Here is a 27,437-nt window from a genome sequence, read left to right as displayed (position 1 = left end):
TCTTGATTATGGCGGGGGTGGGGGGGCAGGGCTCCAGTCAAATATCCCCCTTTCCCCCCTATTCGTAGCCCGGCGCCGTGGCCCCTCCAGAGGGTGCTTGGTCTATTCCTCCCACGTTGAGCCAGAAATGTTGGCGGGGGTGTAGCAGAGGTAGGGGAGTACCCAGACTTGCTGATGAACCGACTGCGGTGCGCACATTCATGCAGAGTCGATTTGTGGTGGGGGGCAGGGTGGAAGGGGCTAAGGCACCTGACCAGTGTCAGGTGCCTTAGCCCCTTACGCCACAACAGAAGTTTTGTAACGAAGCAATGTTTGCCATGAACATGTTTCCGGACATGACAGCTCACAGCTGTGGCCACCTCTGAGTCACCCGGGCACCCACCGCAGGTCTGTCTCGGTGGCAAATGCGGGAGTTTGGATAAACATTTAAACGGGCTATCGTGGCACATGGCAAAAAAATAATATGGAACACAAAAATTGGCAACCGAATATAATGTCGTTAAAAAAATACCTTTATTTGATTGGAAACCAACAAAAAAATACCAAAAGTTGTTTACCAAAAATACACATGTAACAAAAAATAAATAAATTGGTATTTCCACGCGTCATAATGGCAAAAACCACATTACAGATTGCACGAGTCCAAACGATATCGCCCTTCATCATCAAGAACATAACGTTCCAAATTCGTTTGCGATGAAGGATTGTAAACAGTAGCAGCTAGTTCATGGTGATTTTCCTGAGTGCAATAGTTTTTTTCACTGGTCATAAATATATAATAAATTATATTTTAATACACATTAGTGTTTGTACCTGTATCACAGACATTTCTCGTGAAACTTCACAGTTAAGTCTCCACTTATTGCCGTCCAAATTCGAAAAGCACACATCTTCTGCTATTTTCAAGAACAGTCATGCTAAAGTTTGAGCGCGCATAAATAAAATCGCACGCGCATTTAAAGCTGAAATGTATTCATCTGATGAGGATTTCTGCCGATCAGATGAATTCAAACTTGAATTCACCACGGTCATTTACGACACACGATTTAAATTAGTAGATGATAGGTAACACGAGGGCAATAGACTCAACATTTAGACGGTTGTTAAAACTTAACGGCCACAAATGTGGAGCTGTATGCATTAATCGTACAACATGGGGAGCGGTATGACAGTGGTTAGCGTACTTCATCATGACCCCTAGCCACCAGATACCAGAGTTAGACTCAACGACGGCTAACGTCAGTGGCGAGTGACATCTACACCGATACCCATTCACCGCACCCGCACGACCAGCACGGGGAAGTTTGGTCAATCAACTCCCCACGGCCGACCTGGTGAGTGGGATGGCCTTTTTTTGATTGATAAACATAAGAAATGTCTTCTTTAACAACTTATTGACATTTATTTTGTCACGAATTGTAAACTCTCGTCTTTCAAAAGTGTTCATAATAGCAGTGCGGTTGTCTATGCTGTATTTTAAATTCATGTGTATATATATATATATACCATACGTTAAATCTGTGTATAAAAATATAAGTTAACATTGACTTCATCCATCTCCGTACTGACATGTATATTGCACTTGTAATATATATAATATAAAAAAATTAAATCACGGCACTTTGCTTTCAGGCGAATAGCCAAGGTCACGGCCAAGTCATAAAAATCGGCCAAGTGCCGTTCATCAATTAATACAACGGTGGAACCACAGGTGCATGCCTCGGTTCTTTCCGATTGACAAATCGATGGGGAGTCCTGGAAAAAAAACCCCATAAATTATATTTATTAGATATTTTACTTAACACCCCTTCGCTGAGCTTAAGAAGCCGCGTTTTGGGATCGTTTGTCATTGCCACAGCTCTCTCTTCTGCACAGGCAACAACACAAGAGCACCTGGTCGGTCAGTCACTCACATCGGCAGCCTCACCCAGCTGCCGTCCCGGGTTATCATTTCGCTGATGAAGTCATCTTAATAAAACTCGTAGCCACTAAAGGACAATCACGATGGCAATTTTTTTTAACAGGTTCTCGAACTTGAATCGTGATCACCCCACCGCTCCTCCCCCTCCCGAAACTCCGGCGATCAGAGCGGCAGGGGAGCGAATGAACGAATGAAGTTAGGCGGCTAGTCCCTCCCGGTCATTGGCGCAGGACGCAAGAGACCGCCAACGAAGGTAGTGCGGGCGATGGCAATGTTGACGATACTTCGCCCGCAGCATAGCTGGCAGGCGTTGCACATCACGCGCCGCTCGGCTTTAAAAGAAAAAAAAACCCAACAAACTACTGCGGGGAAACAGACATTGGCACGGGCAGAGCGGCCGAGTTTCCTTTATTTCGCTTTTGTTTACTTTCAGTAAACTCCGCGACTACGGCTGGGGCAGCTCTTCGTTACAGGGGCAGAAAATGACCCTGGCTGAAATTTAATAGACCTAGCAAATATATTTAAACATTAATAGTTCCAATGGCTCTCGATGATGCGTGTGTAGCACTGCACCACTCGTTGTTCGGTACGACGTCCGATATTTCAGTCCGCATGCTGGAAAGCTTTATCAGGAACTGAATTCAGTGGTTGTGGTTTTGCTTATTTTACTTGAGGGGTCGCTTAGGGTTCATTCATAGTGAATAGCAAGTCACGTCGTGGGAGCTTCTACAGAAAAAAATTACGCACGAGGGTTCACAATGAAGTGCTGAACAGCACAACGCAAAATCCCTGCACAGTGGTAGCATTCGTAAACTATTTCAGCGATGACCCGTTAAGGATTTAAAAAAATAAATATTTATATATTATATACCATTTAACATCGGTACATCATACAAAAAAAAATAAACCCCCACAAACACCCAGTCCGAGTGGGGCATCGGGCACGTTGCGACGTCGTTGCGACGATGTTTCCGCCATGTTTTATCCGCGGGGTACCAAGTAGGCAGCGTCTTGGCCTAGCAGAGCCTGCAGCCTCTTCCTCTCCTCACGCTCCTTCTTGCAGAGCGCCACGTACGCGGTCACCTGCGCGCGTGCGGACGACACAGAGGGCGATCGGTTAGAGCTCCGCGCATTCCCAGGACTTGCAGTGTCGCACCAGGGCCCAATTCAATGGGGGCCCGGGCCTGCTAGAGGCTTTAATGGGGGGGGAGGCCCCTCTTAGTGAATGCAAACCATTTCCTTAACTGTGGGACCACCACCGCCCATGTCCGACGCCAAATGCTTCGACCAATTTTTCGAATGCGATGTGCCAATCGTGAAGCCAAATAAATCAAACCAACGTAACTGGCAGCCGTAATGCACGCGGCGATGCCGCAACTTGCATGACTCAAATCACCCTATTAGGACAGTGCTACGTTGATGAATTCCAAGCATTATTAAGCAGTGCGTCCCTATTGGTGCGCCCTCTGCGGCACGAACCCAGCCCGAGAGACGCATCATCGTGTTACCACAACAACTACTACGATGTCCCGACATACGTCAGGATGCGTAACGATGGCATGCACTCACATGTGACCGCAAGTGGGTTGCGGTTTCTAAAAATTACCACCCCGCACCCTGCTTTACGTATGCGGCGGTGGCGGCCCTTGCTATATTACTTCCCCCGGGATCTTTCCATAAACTCCACGCCTCCATAACCCAGAGTAACAGTGTGTGTTTGGGTTGTATTGTTTGGATTGTAGCCAGCAAGGGCGTACCGCGGGTCTGAATGGGCTGTGGTTGGAAGAAAGGAAATGCCTGCCCTCTTGCCCCTGACCTCCCCCCCCACCACCCCCCCTCACCCACCCTGTGTCTAAACTCCCCTCCACTCTTTAGCCCATTAACTGGGCCACTCTGACCCGTGGGGCATGGAGCAGTTGCACCACCTGCACACTTGATAGGTATGCCACTCATAGCCAGCTGGTCGTGTATCTACGATAATATCGCATCTACGCAGACGTCACGTCTACACTGATGAAACTCAAACGGTTTACGGGTAACCATTCCCATCTTGACGACTGCTGGAAATGGAGACAATGCCCAGTTTTTGCGTCATCAAAGCTGCCCTCAATAAACCCCCTCCCTTCCTTGAGTCTTTGATTTGCGAGGGTTCTCAACTTAGTGCAGGGCCGCATGCACGCACGCACGCACGGTGGTGGCATCGTAACCTTACCTGCCAGTTCAAGGCCATGATCTTCTCCTGTGCCTTGCCCACATTGGCGCGCAGGGCATTGCGCTCGCCGCACGTTTTCTTGTGCTCCTTCTTTTCCATGGCGAAGTCCTCCTCGTAGCACTTCACCTGGACGAGCAACACAAGGACCAAACGCGCGTCGGTCAGCGTGGAACCGAGGGGAGGGGGGGTTGGGGGGGGGCGTTTGGAGGTGGCCAGGAGACGGCACAGACGGCGGTAGGCTGGCGAATGCATCTGTGTGGGTCTATTGAGTGTCATCTCCCTTGTATTACGTGGTGGGTTTTCAGCGGTTACTCTGGTTTCCAACCCACGTGCGAAGTCATGAATGGAATTGGCCAAACATCCGAATTGAACTATGACCCTCCCGGAATTAACAGTCTTGAGACTCGGGCTTTCTTGGGTAAATAATTGTCATCATTATTACTTATCGCAGTAGAGAATCCTATTACTAAATGCCACTTAAACATTTTTTGAACGGGTGACATGCGTAAATCTGGTCACGAAAGCACTTGTAAACTTAAACCCCAAATGCATTCTCTGTACGATGCCGATCACACACTTTGGGAATTTTTGGTGCAATTTTATGATTAACGATATTCCGTTGCAGCCCTCACAAACGTCGCGGCTAATTCTCAACAACCCATGACCGTGCTCCAGTTTCTCAGCACAGACGTTGACGGTATTGCACAGAAATTCACAGTTATCGTCAAGCCTTTAAAACATGAGTCACAGCGCCGGTGACGAGCGTAATCTTATTTTTATTTTTTTCTCTCCCCTCCCGACCCCAGTGCCTGGGGCACCATGGTGGCGAGAAGTTAACTAGCTCGCCTGTTATACAGGAGATCGTGGGTTTGATCCCGACCCTAAAGCCTGTATTTTTTGAGTCGTGTGGATTATACATTTTCAACTGATAAGCTACTTCAATGAGCTATCATTTGTGGCCAGGTGTCTTCTGAAAAGGGGCTATGGAGCTCAGTGGGCTTTACCTGGCAAACTAAAAAAATACTTAATAGTTTAATAGACCGGTGTAGAGGTGTGATCGATTACCTGCTGTCGGAGCAGCTCGTTCTGCGTTTCGATCTCCTCCCAGTGCGAGGTCGGCTCGGGTGCGGCCACGCATGCGTGCTGAGGCTGGGGCAGAGTCAGCGCATCCCCCAGAGCCTGTGAAAAACAGCAATGGGCGCGTGAGCACGGGGCGTCTGTCGCGTTTGTTACACTTCCCCCGCACCTCCGACTGGCACGGTTGGCTACGTACGGTGCGAAAGAAGTTCAACGTACACAGATACAATCGGCACGTTTGTATCATTGCTCGGCGGTTCTGTTCACCATCATTTGCACCGTCTTGCTCTCTCCGTGTCATTGTCCAGCGGTGTATTTTTACGAAAGGGGGCTGCTGCAAGTATTGCTATTGCGTGCCAAGTAATCCTGGGTGACCACGCCGCGTCGCCTTCGTGCCGTGAGCGGCCAAGTGGCTCTCACCCGGTTGAGCCGAGCCACTTCGAGCACCAAACGACTCTCGCGATCCAGGGCCGCCTCCAGCTGCTCGTCTTTAGATGCCTCCATCTCTCTCCGCTGCTGCTGCTGCTGAGGGAACAAGAAGGGGGGCGGGGGGGGCGAGAGACGTCAGCGAGATGTCAGCGAGACCTTCGCACGTGTTCAAAACGGTGCACGCAAGGCAGCGTGGCCCCAGAGAAGCCAAACCCTCCGTTGTTCCAGCACTAAGGGTTCTGCAATGCAGAGATGGGCACAGGGATCGATGTAGACGCAAACTGTCCCAGTGGTCAAAGAAATATACGTCTTGTTCGCGACATTTTTAATATTCAGAGCGATAGGAGGAGGTGCTAGGGTGGCTGGAGAAGGCGGGTATTTTTTGGTAGAAAGAGGTTGTGGGTAAGACGGTAAAGGGGCAGCCCCTTCAATGAATCATCTCACGCCACTGCTGGCAGAAGGGCCTCCACAAGAGGCAGGGGTAGAGAGCTCCACCAGAGGGCGTTGTGACCGACGCTTCCACGCAGGCCACACATCTTGGAAGATGTCTTAGCCAGCGTGGTTACATACTGTAACATATCCATTCACACTGCCTGGTTGACAGAGACAGGTCTTATTTCATAAACTTCCCCACATCATCAATCTGAGCACAAACTCAGAGGAGTTGCAAGGAAAAATCGACCGACGTGCGGGTGAAGGGGCTTTTCAGACAGCGGAAGAAAATGAACTGCGGGGCTCCGTAAGGTGGGGGTGGGCTGGGGAGGAAATGGGACGGCGTAGAACAAAAATAAAAAACACGCGAGGTTGGGAAATTTTCTGGCGGCCAGCGCTGAAAGCCTGGAGCCAAAATATTTCACCGCTGGACGAGACATCTGATAAGCGCCGCAGCTCAGGAAGTCGAGCTAAGCTTTTGGATTTTCCCATTTTTGCCAGGCAGCAGAGGGAGGGTGCGGGGGAGGGGGGTGTTAAATGTGCACCATGTCCATATGTAAGGAATTCGGAGCAGGCCAACACAAGCCCTAACAGGCATCTTTTTTCTACACACTGGAAATTCCACAAGGAGGGCAATTACCCTATGAGTGTGGTTTGGAGAGAGTGGGGCCATATGGAAAGGGGCAAGTGGGGCTCACCTGGTGGCTGGGTTGCTGTCGGCTGAACTCCGGCTCGGCTGAAGCCGAGCGAGCGTCGTGCAGCTTCTGTCTCAGTTCCCGTACCTGCGGCGCGCAACAAGACGGTTGACGATTTAGTAACAATCATCATGGTGAGAAATAATTAATTTGAGTTTTCCTATTTGTTACATGGAAAATCCTATATAATAGCCAATTACCCAGCTAGTTTGCTAAGGACATCCAGAACAAGAACAACAACACACTTGCTCTACGTCTCTCCGTATGATGAATATAATGGACGGGCTCGCTTTGAAAGACAGTGGACAGACACGTGTTTACAGACGGACATGATACACGTGCCCATACACCCCGATGCAGATACATAGCTAAAGATCCCCCCGTGTCATAAGCGAGCACCTATGAAGGCCACCAGGGTGCAAGAAGGAGGGTAATGTGGCCAGGTGCTGATGTTTACACACGTGGCACTGGGCTCTCGATTAATGCCAGAGTCCACTTAGGGGAGGGCCAGGACAGTTTTCGGTAATATTCCCAGTGTACTGCGTGCGTACGTTCTGAAGAGACGCCTACCTTTTTCTCGTAGCATTCCTTCATCAGGTGGTACTGCTTATCCCAGGCAATGTTGACGTCCAAAAGCTGGAAGAGAGAACAGCAACGCACATGTATAAGCGTTTACAAATTTCACGACAAAAGTGCCAGTGGCCACTTATCCACGTGTCAACTCTCTTGCAGCTCCTTCACTTGGGGTGGAAATATCAAACACGGCCTCCAACTCTCAGTCTTCTGTCAGCTTGCTTATGCCCCTCCCGTCTCACTGCACTATTATGACATTACACACACACACGTAAAGTGTTCTGATCTGTAATAAAGTTCATCTTTGAGTTCAGTACAATGCACGCAGGCATCTAGGCGTGCAGCCAGCTACCCGCATGGCTTTTGAAAATCGCGGCACCAAAACGCTCAACGTAATACACAACTCGCGAATTGAATACCTACGCGGTTTGCACAAAACATCGCACTGGCGGATCACGCCAAGGGCTTAATATCTCGCTCGGTATCTCTCTGCACGGAATGGCGTTGCGATTATCAGCGTAAGTGACGTCCGCTGGCGTACAAGCCAGTTACGCCTACCCACTACGACCCTGTATTAAACAGACATCGGGTAACCCCAAGCAATATCCGAGCAAAGGTGAAGCGTATGGTGGCGAGCCGATGTAAATTCTCGGAACAGCATCCCGGAAACGGACAGTCCAGTCGGAAATGAAACTCCGATAACTCTGCCTTGAGAAACCAGCCCAAAAGCATTGTTTGTGAAATACCCGAAGTGATATAAAGCAAAACAAATAACCGTGCAGTTCCCTTGGACTTTCAGTTCCCTGTCGATCGGAAGTGAGAGAGGGGGGGGGGTCAAACAACCACTCCTGGCTCTCACCTCTCGCTTCTGCTCCTCCAAGACGCGAACTTTCGTCTCCAGTTCCCGGTTGGCAAGCACATTAGAGTCCCTGCGCATTTCGGTTTTGTTCTCCATCTAAGAAGGTGGCAACAAGCACACACACACACACACCTTGAATACGCAGCAAAGACAAAGACAAAGCCCTCCACCCCCGTAAAGCCTCAACAGACTGTTGGGGTAAGTGCTGTTAGCGAACACCTATGAAGGCCGGCACGGCACACGAGGGGGTGGGTGGCCAACAGCACGCCCGGCCGCCTTTGTCTCCACAGTGGCGATGTTTATGCACTGCTCCAGGTACTCATTTGAGGCTGAGTCGACCTCGGGGGGGGGGGGGGGGGAACGACCGGTTCAGATAATCGTCACCGGTGTTGGTGGCCGTGAGCTCGGGTCGCCGAATTCGTAGCGCAGCGCGCTAACCGCTCCACTACCGCTCCCCACAATTCACACACACCCGCGTGGTTTAACACACGCTGTTACTCTACCATGGGTCAGAAACCAAAACAACAAGCAGATTTTTTTTTCTTTCGAATTCGGTATTAAAAAAAAAACCCTCTATATTTCCAGAGCCGCAATGCGCTGCGGTGGTGAATACGAGACGGTGATTGTCCTTCATAGAATAACGTCCTTCATAGAATAACGTAGAATAAGTAGCCAGCGGTCCTTCAAGAGCCGCATGCGGTAGCGGAGCCGCAGGCTGGCGACCCCGGATCAACCAACAGCCCTCCCAGCCTCGGCGACCCGCATCCCCAGGGGCGCTGCACATTCACGGCGGACGTGCATCGGCAGCCGCACGGCTAAGAAGAGGCCAAGTTGGGAGCGGTGGCACAACGCTTGAGCGCGCTGCGCCGTGAACCCGATGGGACCGGGTGATATTTCCACGCTGACCGACGCGGTGAAGTAAGTAAAGCAACCTTCCCCCATGAGCGACAAAGCGTGTTGTGGGGGAGGGTGGCTTTCATCCAGCAGTAGGCTGGCCAAGTGGATGTTTCTGTTTAAATCGCCTTCTGCCGTCCCAAAACGTCGCACCCCGCAGCGGCTGATCGCACAAATGTGGCCAGCTCCTAGGACCTAGGTGAAGAGCCGACTGAGCATTGCCTTTTGATCACAAGTTAGGGGTGGAGGGGGTCGGTGTTAAGCCGAGTTAATTAACCGAGTTTTAAACTCGAAAGCAAACAAATAGCGAATGCCATTAACCAAGGGATTTATGTTGAACTTTGTTCGCACCGTACGTAACCAACCGTGCTAATCGGAGGTGCGTGGGCGAGGATGGACAACAAACTAAACACAAACAGCAGTTCAAGAAATTCGTGCTCAATACAAGTGATTTAAAAGTGCATAGCGCCAGCGGCGTTCCAGACGTGTTGATTATAAACGTACTATCCGCAGTAGTACGCATGGGTATGTGTGTGTGTTTAACGGGTGCATGCATCCAGTGTGTGCGCGCTAACATATATAACATGCGTATGTACACACAGCAAGACGTATGCATGGTGTGTTTATATGTAAAGAATGAAGGTACGGTACAACTTTAGCGTGTGTCTAGTGGCAGGCGCGTCTGTCTGTACGTATCAAGTACCACGTAGACCTCAGGCGTCTCTACCTTGCTTTACAACCGCACACAAAGACAAAGCCCCCCCAGATAGCCTGGCTAGACCGTTCGAGCAAGTGCCGTGAGCGGCAAGCACAGCGCACACACACCACGTAACCACAATCATGACAACGCTGACTAACAGCCCACGTATAACAGTGTCTTTCACAAAGAACCTTACCTGTGTTTAGTAGTATAGCAGTGATGGACTTTGGTACTTGTTAGACTATATTTCTCCGCTTTGACACGTAAATGTTAGAATACGTTGAGAGCTGTCGTACACAGCCGGCTGAATAGTCTCTCGCTCGTTGCTTCCTCAACCCCTCTGAGCTTACTGCGGCTCGGCAAGGCGACTCGTGCTCTTTATAGGAAGCGAGCGAGGCGTGGCCAAGCCTGAGTCACGGCGAGTTCCCGTGGGGGGGGGGGGGTGGCACGGCTCAAAGCACATTGTACGACACGTGCATTCCCGGTTCGAACTGGCAAATCCCGTCCAGCACCACCAATACCCCCCCCCACACCCCTCCCCCCCACCGATGTTGCGGTTTGTGGGAAGAACAAATGGTCATATCGAAAGCGTCGTGACTGCACCGTTTACGCACAGCGAGGGAACTCAGCAATGTGCCCAAGACGCATGCAAATGTACGTCGGTGGCGATTGTTCGTCATTGATTAAGTGCGTGCAGTCATTTGGCCGATTAAGCAAATCGATAAAGAAGTTAGCTTTAGCTTGGGTATTAAAGTGTGTGGAGTTTTCATCGTGACTATCAGCAGTAGCAGCAGCAGATGTGGTTGAATGTCCACCGCTGGATGTATCTCTCCACCGCTGGATGAATGCCGCCCCCCACCAAGCCCCGCGATCCGGCGATGTGACATTTTTTGAACGTGTTATATAAAAAAATATATAAATAGATATTTGTGTTTGTTCAGCTAATTGGCGAGTCGTGCCCAGGAACAGCCAGGCTGCCAAATGGCACGAGTGACGTTGTCGGAAGGTGGCTCCGCTTTCGCGGGCGGGTCGAGGTCTCTCACTCTCGCAAGAGAGACGCACACGCGGAGACTGGGAAACGTCGATGCAGATCGACGCAGAGGGGAGAGATGAAGACTTACAGAGATATACAGAATCAGAACCTTTCAGAATCGTTATTTGGACTGCAGGAGGGATCCAATGAGCTATGAAGATCCCTTTTTGACAGATGTGCAGTATGGTCGGGTCGGCGAGTTACAGGAATAGCGAGAGACAGAGATGGGCACAGAGCACGTGAAATGCAAAGACAAATATGTCCCGTGTAGCCTTAATAGACTGTTGGGGCACGCGCAGGGAGCGAACACCTATTAAGGCCGGGACGACATACGACGGGGTGAGGTGGCCAGCACCACGCTCGGCCGTCTTTGTCTCCCCAATGCTGATGTTTACACACTGCAGCAGATATTCATTTAAGGCTGAGTCGACCAGTGGGAGGCCCAGGACCAGTTCAGATATTCGTCACTGGCGTTGGCCGTGTTTGGGGCTCGAACTTGGGGTGCCGGGTTCCCAGGGCAATGCGATAACCACTGTGCCACCGCTCCTCTCAACACACAGAGATAATCACGGAGATATACAGAACAGAGATAGACACACACTGAGATAGACAGATTTCGTGAGGCGCACATCAAGACATCGAGAGGGACGTGGAGGGAGCGAGAAAAAGAGACATTGACAGAACGGGGACAAACACAGAAAGAGACACAGACACGGAGACATACATCGACACGGAGATAGACATAGAGGTCCAATGAGAAAGGCAGACACAGAAACACACCATCATCTTCATTGCACGAGATGAAGACAGAGAGCCAGGCATTCATCTAGCAGTGGATTGTGAAAGGGCTGTGTATTATATAATACGCATTTAAGCCGTTAAATTATATTCCTAATGTATACAAATACTGCATGAGCAACATTCAAATATATATGTAAGGAAGCGTTCGAATGTTGGACAACTTCCCTTTTTTGCAAACAAAAAAAAAATCTTATTTTGCTTCGTGTGGGAGAAAACCAGAAACCCGGAAGAAAAACCATAAAACCCATAAAAACAATAAAAAAAATCCAGCGAAGAGTGGTTCGCTAACCTACTTGCTGTACTTGGACAGCAATTGCCACACCAGAGCTGGTTGGACGGATCCCCTTATGCCTTGCCTCCAAAGAAAGACCACTCCTAAGCAGGCTACCCGCCACAGCAAGCTTGCTCGAGTATTCCCGAATTATAAGACCATTCGGTAAGCAAGACGCACCTTAAACTTGTGTCAATGAAGTTGTCCGAATGTGGTCACTGACGCACGCGCCTACCGGATTATAAGACCCCCCCCACCACCAACTTTTGATTTAAAATACAGGGAGGAAAAGTTCGTCGCCTAAAATAGTTATCCGCCATGGACTTATATCTTCATAATGTCTCCTATATTATTAAAATAACAACGCTTGTTTAATGAGAAAAGGCTCGCTGAGTCTCATGACTCATTTTCAAGAGGGTCCTGTCAGATTTACACAGTAGGGGGCGATGGAGAATACCACTTGCGTAACGGTGCAACCAGCGGCGCTGTAACAGAATGACATGAATCCGCGAGAGAATGAATGACACATCATGTTAATGCGGAAGGAATCCAATCAGCGTCAGATAATCTGTTTAGGTCCAGCAATCACGGTGATAGGATTCACGTTGACGATTAAATATTTTGTATGCAAAATATCACAGCCTGATCCATATCTGGGCCTAAAGCATGACCATGATGTCTCGTTCATTCTGTCGCGGATTCACTTTATCAGCTTCAAGGGGGGCGAGGCAACTGGTCAGGTGGGGCCCTGATATTGTGATTTGTCTCGCACGGTCGCAGCTCGAGGCTATTCTATACCGCGGCTCCTCTCGCCTACTCCACGTCGTCGTGATGCTCGCGATCTCGAACATTTAACGCTGTGGGGGCGCTCCGTCTTCGCAAAATGCATCCACTACAGCTCCGTAGCAGTGCCTCTTTGCGACACCACGTTACCGCTCTAATTAAAGTGAAATACGTGGGACGTAAATGAAAGCATTTTATTTCGATTTAAAGCTTTCCGTGACCGTAGGGATTCATCTTCTTGGTTCTTTCGGTAAAATCACGTATAAGTGAAATAATAAAATAATAAAAACATTTACATAATAAATTGTATTTCATTGTTTTATTTTATTTTTTCCTTTCTACGTGACTTTACCGAAAGAACCAAGAAGATGAAAGCATTTTCATAAAATGTTAATTGTAACCGCGTTTTAAATACGTTTTTGTTCTTTTACACCGTTGTTTGAAAAATATATCACACGTTGGTTGTCAAGGGGGGGACCCAACTCGCAGCTTTGGCCACCAGGGGCGAGGAGGAGGAGAAGGAGAAGGGGGTGGGGAGGGACAAGGCACCCGCCTGCCTGCCCCGCGCTCGTTACGCCACTGGGTCCAATCTTTATGATTTGAACCGTGATGTCCGTACGCAACGGGCCTCCCCTTGCGAATTAAGCCGCGTGATCTTTACCCTCCCTTGTGGGGCGGGAGGCGCGAATGCCATGGTTAGTGCACTGGAATTTGAACCGTAAACATCTGCAAGGAGCGACGAACGCGTTAGCGGCAGATCGTGTTTATTGAGCCGCAGAGCCTCGCATCTCACCTCGCCACGATCAGCCTAGCGCAAAATACAAAGATCCCCCGTATAACCATAACAGACTTTTGGGGCAAGTGCTGTGAGCGAGCGTGAATCTATAATGCGGGTTGATGATGTGACCAACACCAACAATCCCGGCCGCCTTTGTCTTCCCCCATGAGCTGATAAATAAATGCCATACCCGGCACTCATTTAAGACCGAGTCGATCTTGGGGGAAGCCAAGGGGTTGTCATATGGCGCTCGCCACTGATGCCGTGACCCGCGGTCGAACCCAGAAGACCAAACACTGACGTCACCGCCACCCACCTCACGTGCACGTGCACAAAGGCAACTCGTATAGCCTCGAACGTATTCTAGGGACAAGTTCCGTCAGCGATCTCACCCATCAAGGTAACATGTTCTGTACGCACGCATACGCACAACGGACAGACGCCTGCACGGTAACATTTTTAATACACTGCTGGATGAAGGCCTCCCTACTCCGGGGATGTTTGACCATATACTTCACCTCCCTGGTCCGTACGAGTTGGTTCAAATAAAGCTGATGGGACCGCTTCAGATCCGGTTTCGCTCACTGCTGCTGTTAGCTGTGGCTGAGTGAAATCTATCAAGCGCTGCACCGTCATGCAGCAAAATTAAACCCCTAAGATGGTGCAATGAATACTAAAATATGTTTAAAAATCGATTAAAACAAAGAACGAATCACGTTACGTACCGCATAGTACACAACACAATTCCGATTAGGAAGTCAAAATGCAACCGCATCCAGCAGTGGACAGATGGTGTACGTTGAACTTCTTTCGCGCCGTACGTAGCCAACCGTGTTAATCGGGAGGTGCGAAATAGAGATCGTGGGTGATGGCGAAGTTCTAGCGCATCCGAAGACTCCTCGCCAAATGGGGGGCCCCAGCACCGGTCATCGGTGGTGGCCGCGAGCGGGAATCGAACTCGGGTCGCCGGGTTCGTAGCGCAGCAGTAGCGCGCCAACCGCTGCGCCACCGGTCCCCGCCACTGAGAGCCCAACAGCCCGCTGGAGTTTGCGCGGATAGACGGGGCGCGTGCCTCTCCACACGCTGTTCCGCTTTCCTCGACAGTGCCCTTGTGTCTGATCAAGCGCCAAAAGGGGAACGCGTGGGACAGAGTGTTACTTGGGCTGGGCACGTCGCTGCAGTGAATGACGGAGATGGCGAGGAGGGGGGTGGAGGAGGGTCAGGGAAGTTGGGACTCCAAAAATCCCGTCCACCACGGAGACGGAGCGGTTGAATCGGTCGTCGTGTGCAGGAGCGAGATTGTTCGTTGCATCACGACAGCTTGGGGGAATGCCTTCGTCCAGCCGTGACCAGACCGTGGGCTCGTCATGCTGCTTGGTCTCATCGACTAAAAATATCCCAATAGGAGGAGCGGGGTGGCGGTGTGCAGTAAATGTTTGATGGCATTCGTCTTTCATTGTTTCTATGATGAAGAGCTTTTTTTCCGTACAGAGAGCGGTGGGGGTGGGGATATCTACGTCGCAACGCGTCAAGCCTTCCCACGGGTGACGCACATTCTGTCCTTGACAACTCTCACACATCGCAACGTAGGCAACGTTTGCCCAGGGCGAACCACGTGTACGTGCGCGCGGTATGTTGTACTGTGTGTGCGTGTGTGACCGCAGTGACGCACACGCGCGCGTGTGTGTGGCCCCCGACCGCACGTGCGTGATACCATAACAGCAGTTGCTTAGGCTACCCTCTATTGTGATCGAAGCTGGTTAGCACACGGGATGGGGGGGGGACTATTTGTAATCCAGAGGTTTGACGCTTGGGTCCTACCTCCCGGCGCGGCATATGGAACAATGGGGGCAACTTTCTTGAATGCCAACTACAACGCTCCCACCCCCAGTCCCGGCGTGCCGCGTGTGGTGGGGTAAGGAGTGGGGACTCCCACCTCTTGAGACATTTGTGGCCAACGTGGAAGAGTAGACCAAATACCCTCCGGGAGTTAGTTGGAATGGAGGCCCGTCCACCAGCAGTGGAGCGAGCGAGCATTTGCAAGACTTGACCTTTTTCATTGAATGGATATCCTGACCTCTGCCTTTTTCAAACATATGCGCGACCAGTTCCCATTTCCTTCAACACCCCCGCCGTCTCTGCCCACCCCGCATCACAACCGCGCCGTGACCACCCTCGAACGGCGGCAAGTCGCGTGCGTGTGGTGGGGTAAAGTGTGGGCGCTACCGCCTCCTCCGAGACGTCTGGCCAGCCTGCAAGACGTGTCCCTGAATACCCCGTGGCCGTTCTCTCTCTTTCGTGGACGCCCTTTCTCCAGCAGTGGCGTGAGCAACGACTTTATAGGGCTGCATATTCATTTTATGACGTTTGTTCACCTTAGCCTGGCGTGCCATGTGACGTCGAGGGACGGAGTGCTCTTATCAATAACGTCTTGGTAACAAACATTACGCTGTGTTTAACCAGTGACTCTGCTGACAAGTTGTATGCACAGTATTGTTTGCACAGTTTTACACCAGTGGTACGCCTCTGTGTGCGTGTGGAATAAAGCATGGTCTCTTGCAAATGTTGAGAAACGTAACGATGATTTTATTTGCGGCTTTGCCAGTCCGGTTTAATCTCTGGCCGCTCCAGCGACCCAGAGATATGAATGTTTCTGCAAGCGCACACACCACGTCCATTGTGGCTCTCCCTGTGCCTGTAGCTACGAGTGGCGTGTCGCCAGTCGCACCAGCGAACCATAATACGGTTGCTTAGAAAATCAATGACTCTGCCAAGGTGGCATCTATATTGACAATGCCATTTATCTGCGACGTGCATTGATTGTTTTGTGTCCAGGGTTTCCCTCTCAAACAATACATTTCCGACTCAGACGGCTTCCCCCTGGGTTAAAAATAAAGTTAACCACGTGGATGGTTAAAGGCGTGCACAAAGGAATGCGTGCTCGCGTGCGTGCGCGTGTGTGTGCGCGTGTGTGTCTTCATGATGCAGTGGGGAGTGGTCGTGTAAGCGGTTATGGCGCTGCACTGTGAACGAGATCGATTCCCACTCACAGCCAACGCCAGTGGCAATTATCTGAACCGGTTATTGGCCTATTTCTGGCCACCCACCCTATCGTGTACAGCGGCGGCCTGCAAAGTGTTCTCTAAAATCACTGTTAAGGCTGTACAGGATAGATTTGTGTTTGTTATATTGAGAACATGTTTGTGTCGGTATGTGTGATCGTGTTTCTGTGTCCGTGTGTTTTGTGATGCAGGTGATGTGCGGTGATAATGTCTTCAGGTTGTTCATGGTTGAGTCTTAGTAGCGGGCTCATCCACATCACCACAGATGTCATCATCATTTATTTTAACAATCGTCTTCGTCATAAGCTTGCCCGTGCTCTTATCAAATGTATATCGGTTAATTGCTTAACTTTATTTTATTTGTTTTTCTTTTGTCGTGTTGCTGACCCATGTCGCCCTTACGCTTGAGACTCCTCGCTGGTCCCTTGAGTTCTGACCGCCTGGTGGAACTGGTTTCCTTTTATTATTCAGCTGAGCAAAGTCGTAATACGCAGAGCACCACATAGCTTAGGCAATGGTTGTCCCGGGCTCCCCCCACTGGCTGCCTTCCCGCTTATCCGTGGTGCTTCACACCCTCCCAGTCGCTCTCTCTCTCTCTCTTCCAGAGCGAGCAGATAGTGTGTGGCGCGTTCCAAGTTGAAATTATTATTGTTAACATCATCAAATCATCGTCATCATCATCGTCGTCATCTTCAATATATTAGATGAAGTCAATATCAAGAGGTCATCACGGCCATTGCAAATGATGCCACTCCACCTTGCCATCGCTTTCTTCCTTCTGCCAGATCCCCGGAGTTCTAATCTTTACTCACCTCTTGCCTATTACGCGCGTCACGATTCTCACAGACCGCCGCGATCGCACGCGTAATCGCGAAACCTCGACCACGATTCTGTGCAAGGGGATTGCACAGCCGTCCTCCGCGGAGACGGAGCGACGGGATTATCTGGCGTGGAGATGTTGGGTGAATTGTTGCAACGTTTGGGGGGGGGGAGGCCTTCATCCGGCTGCGGATAGATCATGGCTTACGTTGATGATCGATGTCTCACGTTGAAGAAAGTGCTATTGCGTTGCGCGGACTTGCGCCGCGCGTTTACACAGCGAGGGTGACTGTGGCAAGTTCAAACAAAAAACCAATGGGCTCTTGTGCACACTCGAGTGGCGTGATTGTGACGTTGAGTAACCGAGCAGCAGCAACACCCTTGGTGGGTGTGCACCGAGTCAGTATTTTCCACTGCGATAGAATCGGCAGAGTCAATATTTGTGTGTCTGTGTGTGTGTGTGAAGACGCACACAAGTGCCGGTGGCATAACCTGCCTGTTACTATTTTATTGCGCCGTACGTCAATGCAAGGGTGGGGGGTAGGTGGAGTGGCAGTGAGGGCACTCCGTTACCTATAGACACGGCCAATAAATTACCCCAAGCTTTACAACGCGGCTATATTTAGCAACGGGTTGAGATGGAAGCGTGGGTGGCACTGAGACCATTAAACGAATTTAAACTGTAGAGAAGAGAATACATGTTTTCATCCGGGCTTGAAAGCACAGATTATCACGGCTGAGCGGAGTTCAGTCGGCAGAGACTGTTCCAGACCACGGGTCTACAGAGGAACCACTTCATTCTGCCCTACGAAGCCGAGTGGTTCACACAGCAGCAGCAGCAGATCGATATGGCGGGTGAGCGTAGGTTTCGAGACGGATACCTGTGAAAAATAACTTTACAGCTCATCGAATTCCTCCAGTATGAATACATATCCTGATTCTGGATGGCATCGCCCAGGCAAAGTTAGTTGACCCGTTCACTTTGCTACAAAAGGAAGTGTTGCGATCTTCAAGCGCACCGCTATGCACTGGTGATCGGTGCGGCTTCTCCATGAGGTCGATTGCCAGCCATGGCTCACATCAGCTGTGGACACACCTGGGGCTCGCCTCCCAATTCACCAAGCCGAACTGTCCAGTGTGGTGGAATATGGTCAAATAACCCCCAGAGCCCCCCAAGACCGAAAGGGATGGTAAGTCCCTCGCACAGGAGTGGATGGATAAAGGGCCGTGCACTGCATCATTTTTCTGGTTCTTTCGGTAAAGCCACGTAGAAGGGAAATTATAAAATAATACAATATAAAACAATAAAATAAAATTATCACGACGTTTCGGCCACAACACAAGCAGCCGTTCTCAGGTGAAGAAACGTGACTTTACCGAAAGAACCAAGAATATGAATCCCTGCAGTCACGAAAGGTTTAATTCGACATTTGCATCATTGTCGTCAATCAAATATCGCTTACCGACAGTCTGGCCGTAAAGTGGCGGTGACATCACTACCGCACGTGTGCCAGGCTAGGTGCATCGTGAGACTATGCGTAAAGTGCTGGAAACCTTAGTCTTCAGCAAAGGTCTCCTGTATAACCTCAACAGGACTGTCGGGGCAAGGGGTGTTAGCCAGCACCTGTTAAGGCACCCGGAGGCATGGTGTGGCCAGCAGCACGCCTTGCCACCTTTGTCTTCCTGGTGCTGATGCTCACACACGGAAAAGTAGCACGGGCGAGTCTTGAGGCCCAGCACATCTACCCTGGATCAATCGGCACGGCCACCTTTATACACGATGCCATTCATACCTGAGATTGTAGGAGGAGGAGGACATTGACCAGAAGCAAATGAATTACGTGTCGAATGTAATTACAGAGCCGAGTTTATTTCAATGGCACGCAAGGAATGTAGTTTGACTGCGCCATACGCAGCGATGCCATTCATGAGGTATGTACAAATTTATTTTAAATACAAATATTTGCCCTATACCCTAGATATATAAATAGACATCAAAATTAATATACACACCGTAAAGTCGTGGGTATGGGCGCAAACAATGTGAACTATGATGATGAGTGTGCAAGAAAGCGTGGAGAGAGACAACGCACCTCCGCTTGCAGTTAGACCGAGAAACATAAAATAGGAACACGTGCATTAGAGAACACCCACAGGTCAATGACGCGACCATCACTCGTGTTAGCCGTGGCCGGCAATCGAAATCGGGTGGCCCAAGTTGTGTAGATGCGTGTGATAACCACTGCGCCACCGCTCACCCACGAACTAACGCGTAATCCCCCTTAGAGCCTTCATAGACTCCTCGGGACGAGTGCTGTCAACGAGCACCAGTGAATGCCGGTACGGCACACGGGGTGGTCAGTACCACGCCCGGTCGTCTTTGTCTTGGCGATGTTCACACATCTTCTTGGTTCTTTCGGAAAAGTCACGTAGAAGGGAGATAATAAAATAATACAAATAAACATAATAAAATACAATTCTCACGACGCTTTCGGCCACAACGCAAGCAGCAGACAGCGTCTGACGCTGTCTTTCCGACAGACCTGTTCTTCACCTGAGGACGGCTGCTTGAGTTGTGGCCGAAACGTTGTGAGAATTGTATTTTATTATGTTTTATTTTTTATTATTTTATTATTTCCCTTCTACGTGACTTTACCGAAAGAACCAAGAAGATGAATCCCTGCAGTCACGAAAGCTTTAAATCGAGATGTTCACACATCTCACCAGGCACTCATGTGAGGCTGAGTCGACCTAGAGGAGGCCCAGAACTGGTTCAGATAACCGCCACTGGTGTTGGCCGTGAGCTGGAATCGAACTCGGGTCGCCGGGTTGGTAGCGCAGCAGTGCGCTAACCGCTGCGCCACCGTTCCCCACGAACGAACAAAGGCAGGCTTCTCTTGAACCCGGCACACAGACGAATATTTCAAAAAAACTATGTGCATGCGTCACTTTATAACCTGCAAGCCATTCCACACGCGCACACAGAGATGCTATTAAAGACCCCCGCCTCCCGGGGTGTGGGCATAGGTCAACACGCACACTTGGAAGTAAATGTCCCACTGGGCGACACAGTTAACGTCGGGGGCACTGCTAGCAAAGGTCTGGCCATAAAACGTCGTCCTGCAGGTGCGCGCAGGCTAAGCACACAAGCAAGCGCACGCGCCTCGGTCGGAGGCAATTGATGTTTTTATATATCAGCAGGGTAACATTGTCCGGGGTCGTTTTTCAGCTTCACATTCTCGCCTTTCCCCTCTTGCTCGATACCTCTCCCGTCCCCGTGCACTGTGTATCGTCTCTAACAGACTGTCGGGGCAAGTGCTGTTAGAGATCGCCTATGAAGGCCGATACGGCACCACGCCGGGCCGCCTTGTCTCCCCAGTGCCGATGTTTACACACCCCACCAAGGTACTGTACTCACTTAAGGCTGAGTCGACCTAGGGGAGGCCCAAGACCGTGTTGTTTTTTAATTGGTTGTGAACGTGCCAGTGAGGTATTACTTCAGCACACCGGTGTGTTGGAGAGCAAACCCGTCACTTGTAACGCCCCATTCATGCAGGAGATGCTCTTATCGTCCTGTTGATGTTCCGATGCAGTTGATGGACACATCACCGGTGTCTTCGAGGAGGAATGTCTAAGCCCGGAGGTGCAATATTTGGGTCTCGAACGAGATGTCTATTCTGGACGTCCTAGTTGTTCCACTCTGTAGGCCAGCGTTCTTCTGGATCTGGGTGAGATTACACGGATGTGGCAACAGCAGCAGCAGCAGTGCAATCTCAGCGGCGAGGTATTAGCTTTGCGAATTAGTTCTAGATTTGAAGTTTTCGTGACTGCAAGGATTCATACTCTTTGGTTTTATCGGTAAAGTCACGTAGGTAAAATTTTTAATTAAATTAAATCACGACGTTTCGGGCGCAACACAAGTGTTCCTTCTTCAGGTGGGGAACACTTAGCGAAAGCACAACCGCTTAAGCGCACGTGCAATTGTGCTTTCACTAAGTTGTCCCCACCTGAGGAAGGACGCTTGTGTTGCGCCCAAAACGTCGTGATTAAATTTATTTAAATGTTGTACCTACGTGACTTTACCGAAAAAAACAAAGAGTATGTTTGCAAATTAGCATTGGAATTAACACGGAGAGATAGGAATTAGGAACACGCGGATTTAAACGCCGTATGCAGGAAGAGTCGTCGCATGTTAATGAAGAGGACTTGGGCAGAGCCCATTTACCACAAGCAACGATGGTCAGCAAGCAGAGGGCTGTAGATAGAACGGCAAGCCAAAGGAAGGAACAAGCAGGACCGAGATAAGGGGCCGGCAATCAAACCAACAACAAAATTGGAATTCGGTAAAACTCTAATTTTAAAGAGCCTGCAATGGGTGTGATGGATACGAGACGGTCCTTCCGATTAAATAGCAGCAGCCGTTAAAGAGGCGCATACGACTGCGGGGCCACAGGTTGCGGACCCCTGACCGAGATGAATCGTTACATCGCAAAAGACAAAATAAACCAGTGGATCGATCACGGCTGCTAATGATATTAGACCAAAAAAAGCTTTAATTGCATAAAAAAACTGCTTGAAGTCGTAAACTAAGATGAACAAATCAACACGGAAATACTCGTCTTGCCGCACACGCGGACCATGTGCATGCAATCTATGCAAAGACAATAAAAACAACAAGAATTATTATCATTCAAGCGTACTTAAACTGTAAAAGGAAGCAACGTCCGGAGCAATACTGGAAATGCTTCGCAATTACATCAGCGGACACTCAAAACACTCCACAACGATGTGTCACTCACGCACACTTGCGCAACACCATCCACAACAGCCTTGGGTGACCTGAAGTGACATCGAAATATTCACAGCAGATGTCTGCACTTAGGGGAACAAGCGAGCACGGAGTTATTAGTTAGTGATACGCAAATTGGAACGCCTCGCAAAAGTTTTCTCTACATTTGCCTTCCGCTGGTACTACCAGAATTGAGCAATGCTCCTCAACCACGACGACACTTTCGCTTCTCGAACGTGTCCGTTCAAGCGCACGTGCAATTGGTCGCTCTGCCTTTTGCAGACTTTGTGTTATCAATGTTTTGTTTTGTTCGTGTGTCTGTCTGTCTGTCTATCTGTACGTCTGTCTGTATGTATGTCTGTCTGCCTGTCTGCATGTCTGCATGTCTGTATGTATGTCTGCCTGTCTGCCTGTCTGTATGTCTGTCTGTCTGCATGTCTGCATGTCTGTATGTATGTCTGTCTGTCTGCCTGTCTGTATGTCTGTCTGTCTGCATGTCTGTCTGTCTGTATTTCTGTCTGTCTGTCTGCCTGTCTGTCTGTTTGTCTGCATGTCTGTCTGTCTGTCTGTCATGTCTGCCTGTCTGTCTGTCTGCCTGCCTGTCTGTCTGTATGTATGTCTGTCTGTATGTCTGTCTGTCTGTCTGCTGTCTGCATGTCTGTCTGTCTGTATTTCTGTCTGTCTGTCTGTCTGCCTGTCTGTCTGTTTGTCTGCATGTCTGTCTGTCTGCATGTCTGTCTGCCTGTCTGTCTGCCTGTCTGTATGTATGTCTGTCTGTATGTCTGTCTGTTTGTATGCCTGTCTGTCTGTCTGCGTGTATGTCTGTATGTCTGTGTGTCTGTCTGTATGTCTGTCTGTATGTGACGCGTTTCGCGCGCCTTGTATTGACGCGTGCTCGTCGTACCGAGTCGACGCGCCGACTTTGCCATTCGGGACTTGATCGCGTGCGGTTGTTTGTGGATGGTTTACAAGTGGGTTTTTTTCGCGCTGTAACCTAAAATACACCTAAAATGAGCACCTAAACATTGCGTGAGGATTATTTGGCTTAAACGTTAAATGTACAATGTTTTAAGCCGTAACGTGTACTCAAACTTACTGGACGTAACACAGGTCGCCGTTGTCGTTTCGCGGGGCTCAGCGGGTTTACATCATCAACCCTTGGCCAAACAACGAATACGACTGACTGACTCACGCTGATATCCAAGTGCGATTATGGTGGGTTTCGAGGTGACTCGGGCACGTGATGAGTTCGAAGTGAGACATTTCTTTTTTTTACACGCTTTCTATTAACTCACTCTGTCTGTTGTTGTTGTATCCTCAAATCTTGTAACTCAATTTGAACCCACTTCCCAATGTGGTATCGACTGCAAACTTGGTATACTTATGTCATACTGATGACAATACTATATTCTATCATAAAAATATATAAAATATCTATTTTTAAACATTATTTTTATATGTTATGTTTCGGCTTGGGTCTAATTGTCCACGGCCAACTGACGTTGGCTGTGATTGGCCATTGGCCCTCACGTTATGGCAAGCTTCGGGGTCACTTCCTGGAGTCGTGGAGTTCTTCCAGTTACTAGTACATTTCATAAAAGCGTGTTTAAAAAAAAGTGTTCTTTTTACTATTACTTATTTCTTTACAACATCTTTAGAATTGTATTCACCGTGTGAAGGCTCTGTGTGTGTTTGCATGTCATGCAATGTGGTGATATCAGTAATAAGGCATAGATCTGCTCAGCCTTAAATGAGTATCTGGTGGAGTGTGGAAACATCAGCTTCGGTATTTGTGTTTGGATCATTGTGTGTGTGCCTGCATTGCAGCGGTAGCTGGTTACTTCAAGAGTAATATATTGACTTATTAAAATACCTGTAGTTCTAGTAGTAGTACAAATAGTTACCTAGAGATGAAAGCCTCCCTCACACCGTGTTGGGCAATGGGGGGGGGGGGCTGTTTGACCATACTTCACCGGTCGGTGCAGGCCGTACAAAACGCGTGCTCGTGTAAGTTGGCACGTACACCAGCTGGTGTTGCCGTGGGCTCTTTGTTTGCATCACATGGGGTGACGACATCTCTGGTCACGTGCAGTTCCACGTGGTTTTGTTGTTGTTGTTGTGGTTTTGTTCTTGGTTTTATATCTGATAGCATGGAGTGGTGGCAAGGAAAGGACCAGAACCGGTTCAGACATCGCTCGCCACTGATGTTAGCCATGATACGGGAATCGTTCTCAGCTTTTGTAATGCATTGCGCTCACCACTGTGCCACCACTCCATCATATCGGACATTAAACAATAACAAAACAACGACGACAATCACGTGGAACTCGAGGTGCCCAGAGATGTTGTCGCCCCATCTGATGCAAACAAAAAAGCCCACGACAACACCAACTGCCGACTTGTGTACGTGCCAACTGACACAAGCACGCGTTAGGCATACCAATCATTGTTTATACCGTGTTTAATTATTTATATCCAAAGTTCCATTACCTCACGAGTCTGCTTTACGCAATACGATGCAAATAATAAAAAAAATGTTTCTTTTTCAACAAATTCTATATTTGTTCTTCAAAAAATCTCGCAAAGGACAATGCCTAGGGCAGGGGTTGGCGAAACACAATAACAAGAAGAGATATTTATTTGGAATTCGGTTAAACCGCCCCCCCCCCCCCTTTCAACATTTCAAGAGCCGCAATGCGCGTGCCGAGTTCGAGACGGCGGTGGTCCTGAATAAACGATGACGTCACAAAGCGGCGGTCCTCAAAGAGCCGCACGCGGTCCTGCGGAGCCGCAGGTTGTCGACCGCTGGCCTGGTGCAAGGCTGTTTGTGTCTGTGGTGTAACAGGTAGCAAGCCGTCAACCATTGCCTGTTAGATGCTCACGTTCAGGGGGGTTACGGGGCCCGGGGCGAACCCCACTGTGCACACCCCCCCACCCCCACCGACGCCTTCAAACTAAACCGAGACTATCACCTCTCACGCCGTGACGTCGAAGCGCGTTGCCCCCCCCCCCCCCAAAGCGCGGGGCCTCGGGCGGTCTCCCCGATTCGCCGTTACCATAGGGACGGCTGGGCTCAACGCTCCCTCTCGCCGTGTGTAGACTACTCTCGGATTTTCGAAGAAAGTTCAACTCCGATACAATCTTCATCCCCCATCCAGCAAACTTTCGACGCGTGATTTAGTCACCCGGTGCTCCATACGCTCTCTCTGAACAGGCCTCGTCCATGCTTCGGCAATGATGATGCTGCATCGGATGTGATTTGGGAAGGGATGTTGTGGTCGGCGTGACGCGTAGAGGATGGCTGACAGCCAGCAGCCGCGACAGGTATTGGAGTCGTCTCTGAGACTTCTCCGGTCATCAAGTGGAGGACTTTAGAGCAGATCGTTGGAACGTGCAGATCCCGTGTCGTCTGTGCGACAGCCACGAGACTTGGCGTTGGCGATGGGGTTTAGTGTCATCAGCAGCTTTTGGCCACGATGACATCTTGACCTTCAATGATGATGATTTTGTTTGGAGGAATCGAAGCATCTCACGGTGTCGTGTGAAGTGTTGATATCCAGTCAAGAGCTTCGGGAGATGCAGTAAACATCAGGGAATGAGTAGCAGTAAGCAATTTGTCTGCTCAATCATTCCATTGTTTGAAGTTGGTCACCACCACGTTGGCAAAGGCGGAGTGTCCTTGAGTGCTCGTGCGTGCGGAATCCATCCCACAGCATCAGTGCGATGTTCTGACGCGGTCCATGGCCGTCACCCACGGTCGCAAAGGAATTGCGAGGGCAGGAAGCTCACTCACATCTAATGTGTATGTATTGCACGTGCAACGTACACGCACGGCTCTGTGTGTGTATGTATTGCACGTGCAACGTACACGCACGGCTCTGTGTGTGTATGCGTGCCTCTTCTTAATATAAGGAGAGAGATGTCCCCCGTTGGTTATCATATACTCTTCTAAGATTGCCAGGAAAGGTTCTGGCAACAATTCTGCCACATCGCTTTACCGGGCATTCTGAAGAGAGGCTTCGGTGTGGTTTAAGGCCGGCCAGGAGTGGCCCTGCACAGACGCCATGCCGTTCTCGGTGTGTCTGCTACAGCAGCGGTTCGTCAGATGTCATTATGATCTACAAATCCGCTTTGTTAACCTGATTAAAGCCTCCAATGTCATCAAGAAGCCAGATGTTTGGATTGTTCTTCGTTCTTTCGTGGTCACTGAACCTGTTCACGACCGTTAAGGGCCTTTCCACACCTCCGGTTAGCACGGTTGGTTATGTACGGTGCGAAGGAAGTTCGTGTGGCTAGCAGGCAGAAGCATTCTCTGTTCATCTTGGGGTGCCACCGGGCTGTCCTCCTGCTCCTTCCCTATTTTAACATCTTTATAAAGAAGTCTTCCACGCCTGTACCAATCTAATTTGCATCTGGTTCAGTTCAAATGTGAGACTCATCTGAGTGGTCAGCCATTGCAATACAATTGTAGCTCACTCTGACAGGCGTCAGCAACTCCGCTGCTGCTGCACGTGGAGCATGTCACAAAGAGGGTGGGACCTTCCTTTCAACACCACGAAATACAAAACCCCTGCCGGGATACGTCGTGTTATAAAACACTCCGCAACACTCATTCAAACCTTCATGAGTAATGGAGTGCTTGTTCAGACGGCGTCGGTGTGACATGCTGGGTTAGTTGGCTCATGGCCAGCTGCAGTTTGGTCCCAGCGGGAATCAGTCGAGAGGCGTCATCTTCTCATGAGCTGAGTAACACCGGATGTAAACAACCTGGATTCCGTATGTGTGTGTGTATGTTCGCTAACAGCACTTGCCCCTACACTCTGTTAAGGCTATACGGGAGATCTTTGTCTTTGTATGGTCGCACCCTACGTAACCCACCGTGCTCATCGGAGGTGCTCTGCACGAAGCTCCGAGTTTTCTGAACCACATGTATGCCTTCTCTTTTCTATGCTTGCAAAATATTGATCCCTATGTAGGGAAACCTGAGCCGGCTTGAAGCATTCAGGCTCGCCTGCCTATGATCAGTCCTTGAGTCTCATCAGAATGCATCGTGTGTGAGCAGGTGCATTTGTTAGCCATCCCAGTCAGTTAACCCGTAACACCTGGCTCTGCCCTGTGACCTACTGCCAGCAAGCCTTGCACACCTCATATAGCCTCAAGGTGCACCTCGCCTGGCACAAGAAGCTGTGGTGACATCACTAGCAATTAGTGGCAAACGGCGGCTGTAGTCGTTGTTGGGGCTCGTGTCACAGTGGTTCGTGCACAACGCTGCGAACTCGACGATCCGAGTTCGATTCCTGGCCCCGGCT

At 49.8% G+C, this 27,437-nt stretch overlaps 1 protein-coding gene across 3 annotated transcripts; it reads right to left on the bottom strand.

Moving 5' to 3' along the window:
- Positions 1–496: 496 nt before the first annotated feature.
- LOC133350526 (TNFAIP3-interacting protein 1-like) lies at positions 497–10,135 on the bottom strand. 3 transcript variants are annotated; one of them, XM_061564896.1, is made up of 8 exons: positions 9,989–10,135; positions 8,199–8,294; positions 7,337–7,402; positions 6,770–6,853; positions 5,631–5,738; positions 5,199–5,312; positions 4,134–4,259; positions 497–3,004 (listed from the first exon to the last, which is right to left on the bottom strand). In XM_061564896.1, exons 2-8 carry the CDS (start codon positions 8,292–8,294, stop codon positions 2,903–2,905), a joined length of 696 nt encoding a protein of 231 aa, XP_061420880.1. In that variant the 5' UTR covers positions 9,989–10,135; the 3' UTR covers positions 497–2,902. The 3 variants fall into 3 exon arrangements, with proteins under 3 accessions (XP_061420880.1, XP_061420882.1, XP_061420883.1); XM_061564898.1 differs by having other exon boundaries at positions 5,631–5,735; XM_061564899.1 differs by having other exon boundaries at positions 5,631–5,732.
- Positions 10,136–27,437: the final 17,302 nt, after the last annotated feature.

Source organism: Lethenteron reissneri, chromosome 34 (assembly GCF_015708825.2).
Source record: "Lethenteron reissneri isolate LAM-NWPU_2019-01 chromosome 34, ASM1570882v1, whole genome shotgun sequence".
NCBI lineage: Eukaryota > Metazoa > Chordata > Hyperoartia > Petromyzontiformes > Petromyzontidae > Lethenteron > Lethenteron reissneri.
The sequence above is the reverse complement of the archived record's forward strand: the minus strand, read 5'-3'. Positions and strand labels throughout refer to the sequence as shown.

What these genes read in the sequence shown, in the direction of transcription:
- LOC133350526 (XM_061564896.1), bottom strand. Translation starts at nt 8,294, where the DNA reads ATGGAGAACAAAACCGAAATGCGCAGGGACTCTAATGTGCTTGCCAAC. An exon ending in TGGAGGAGCAGAAGCGAGAG is followed by an intron (nt 7,403 to 8,198) that starts GTGAGAGCCAGG and finishes TCTCTCTTCCAG; the next exon opens with CTTTTGGACGTCAACATTGC. An exon ending in AAGTGGCTCGGCTCAACCGG is followed by an intron (nt 5,313 to 5,630) that starts GTGAGAGCCACT and finishes TGTTTTTCACAG; the next exon opens with GCTCTGGGGGATGCGCTGAC.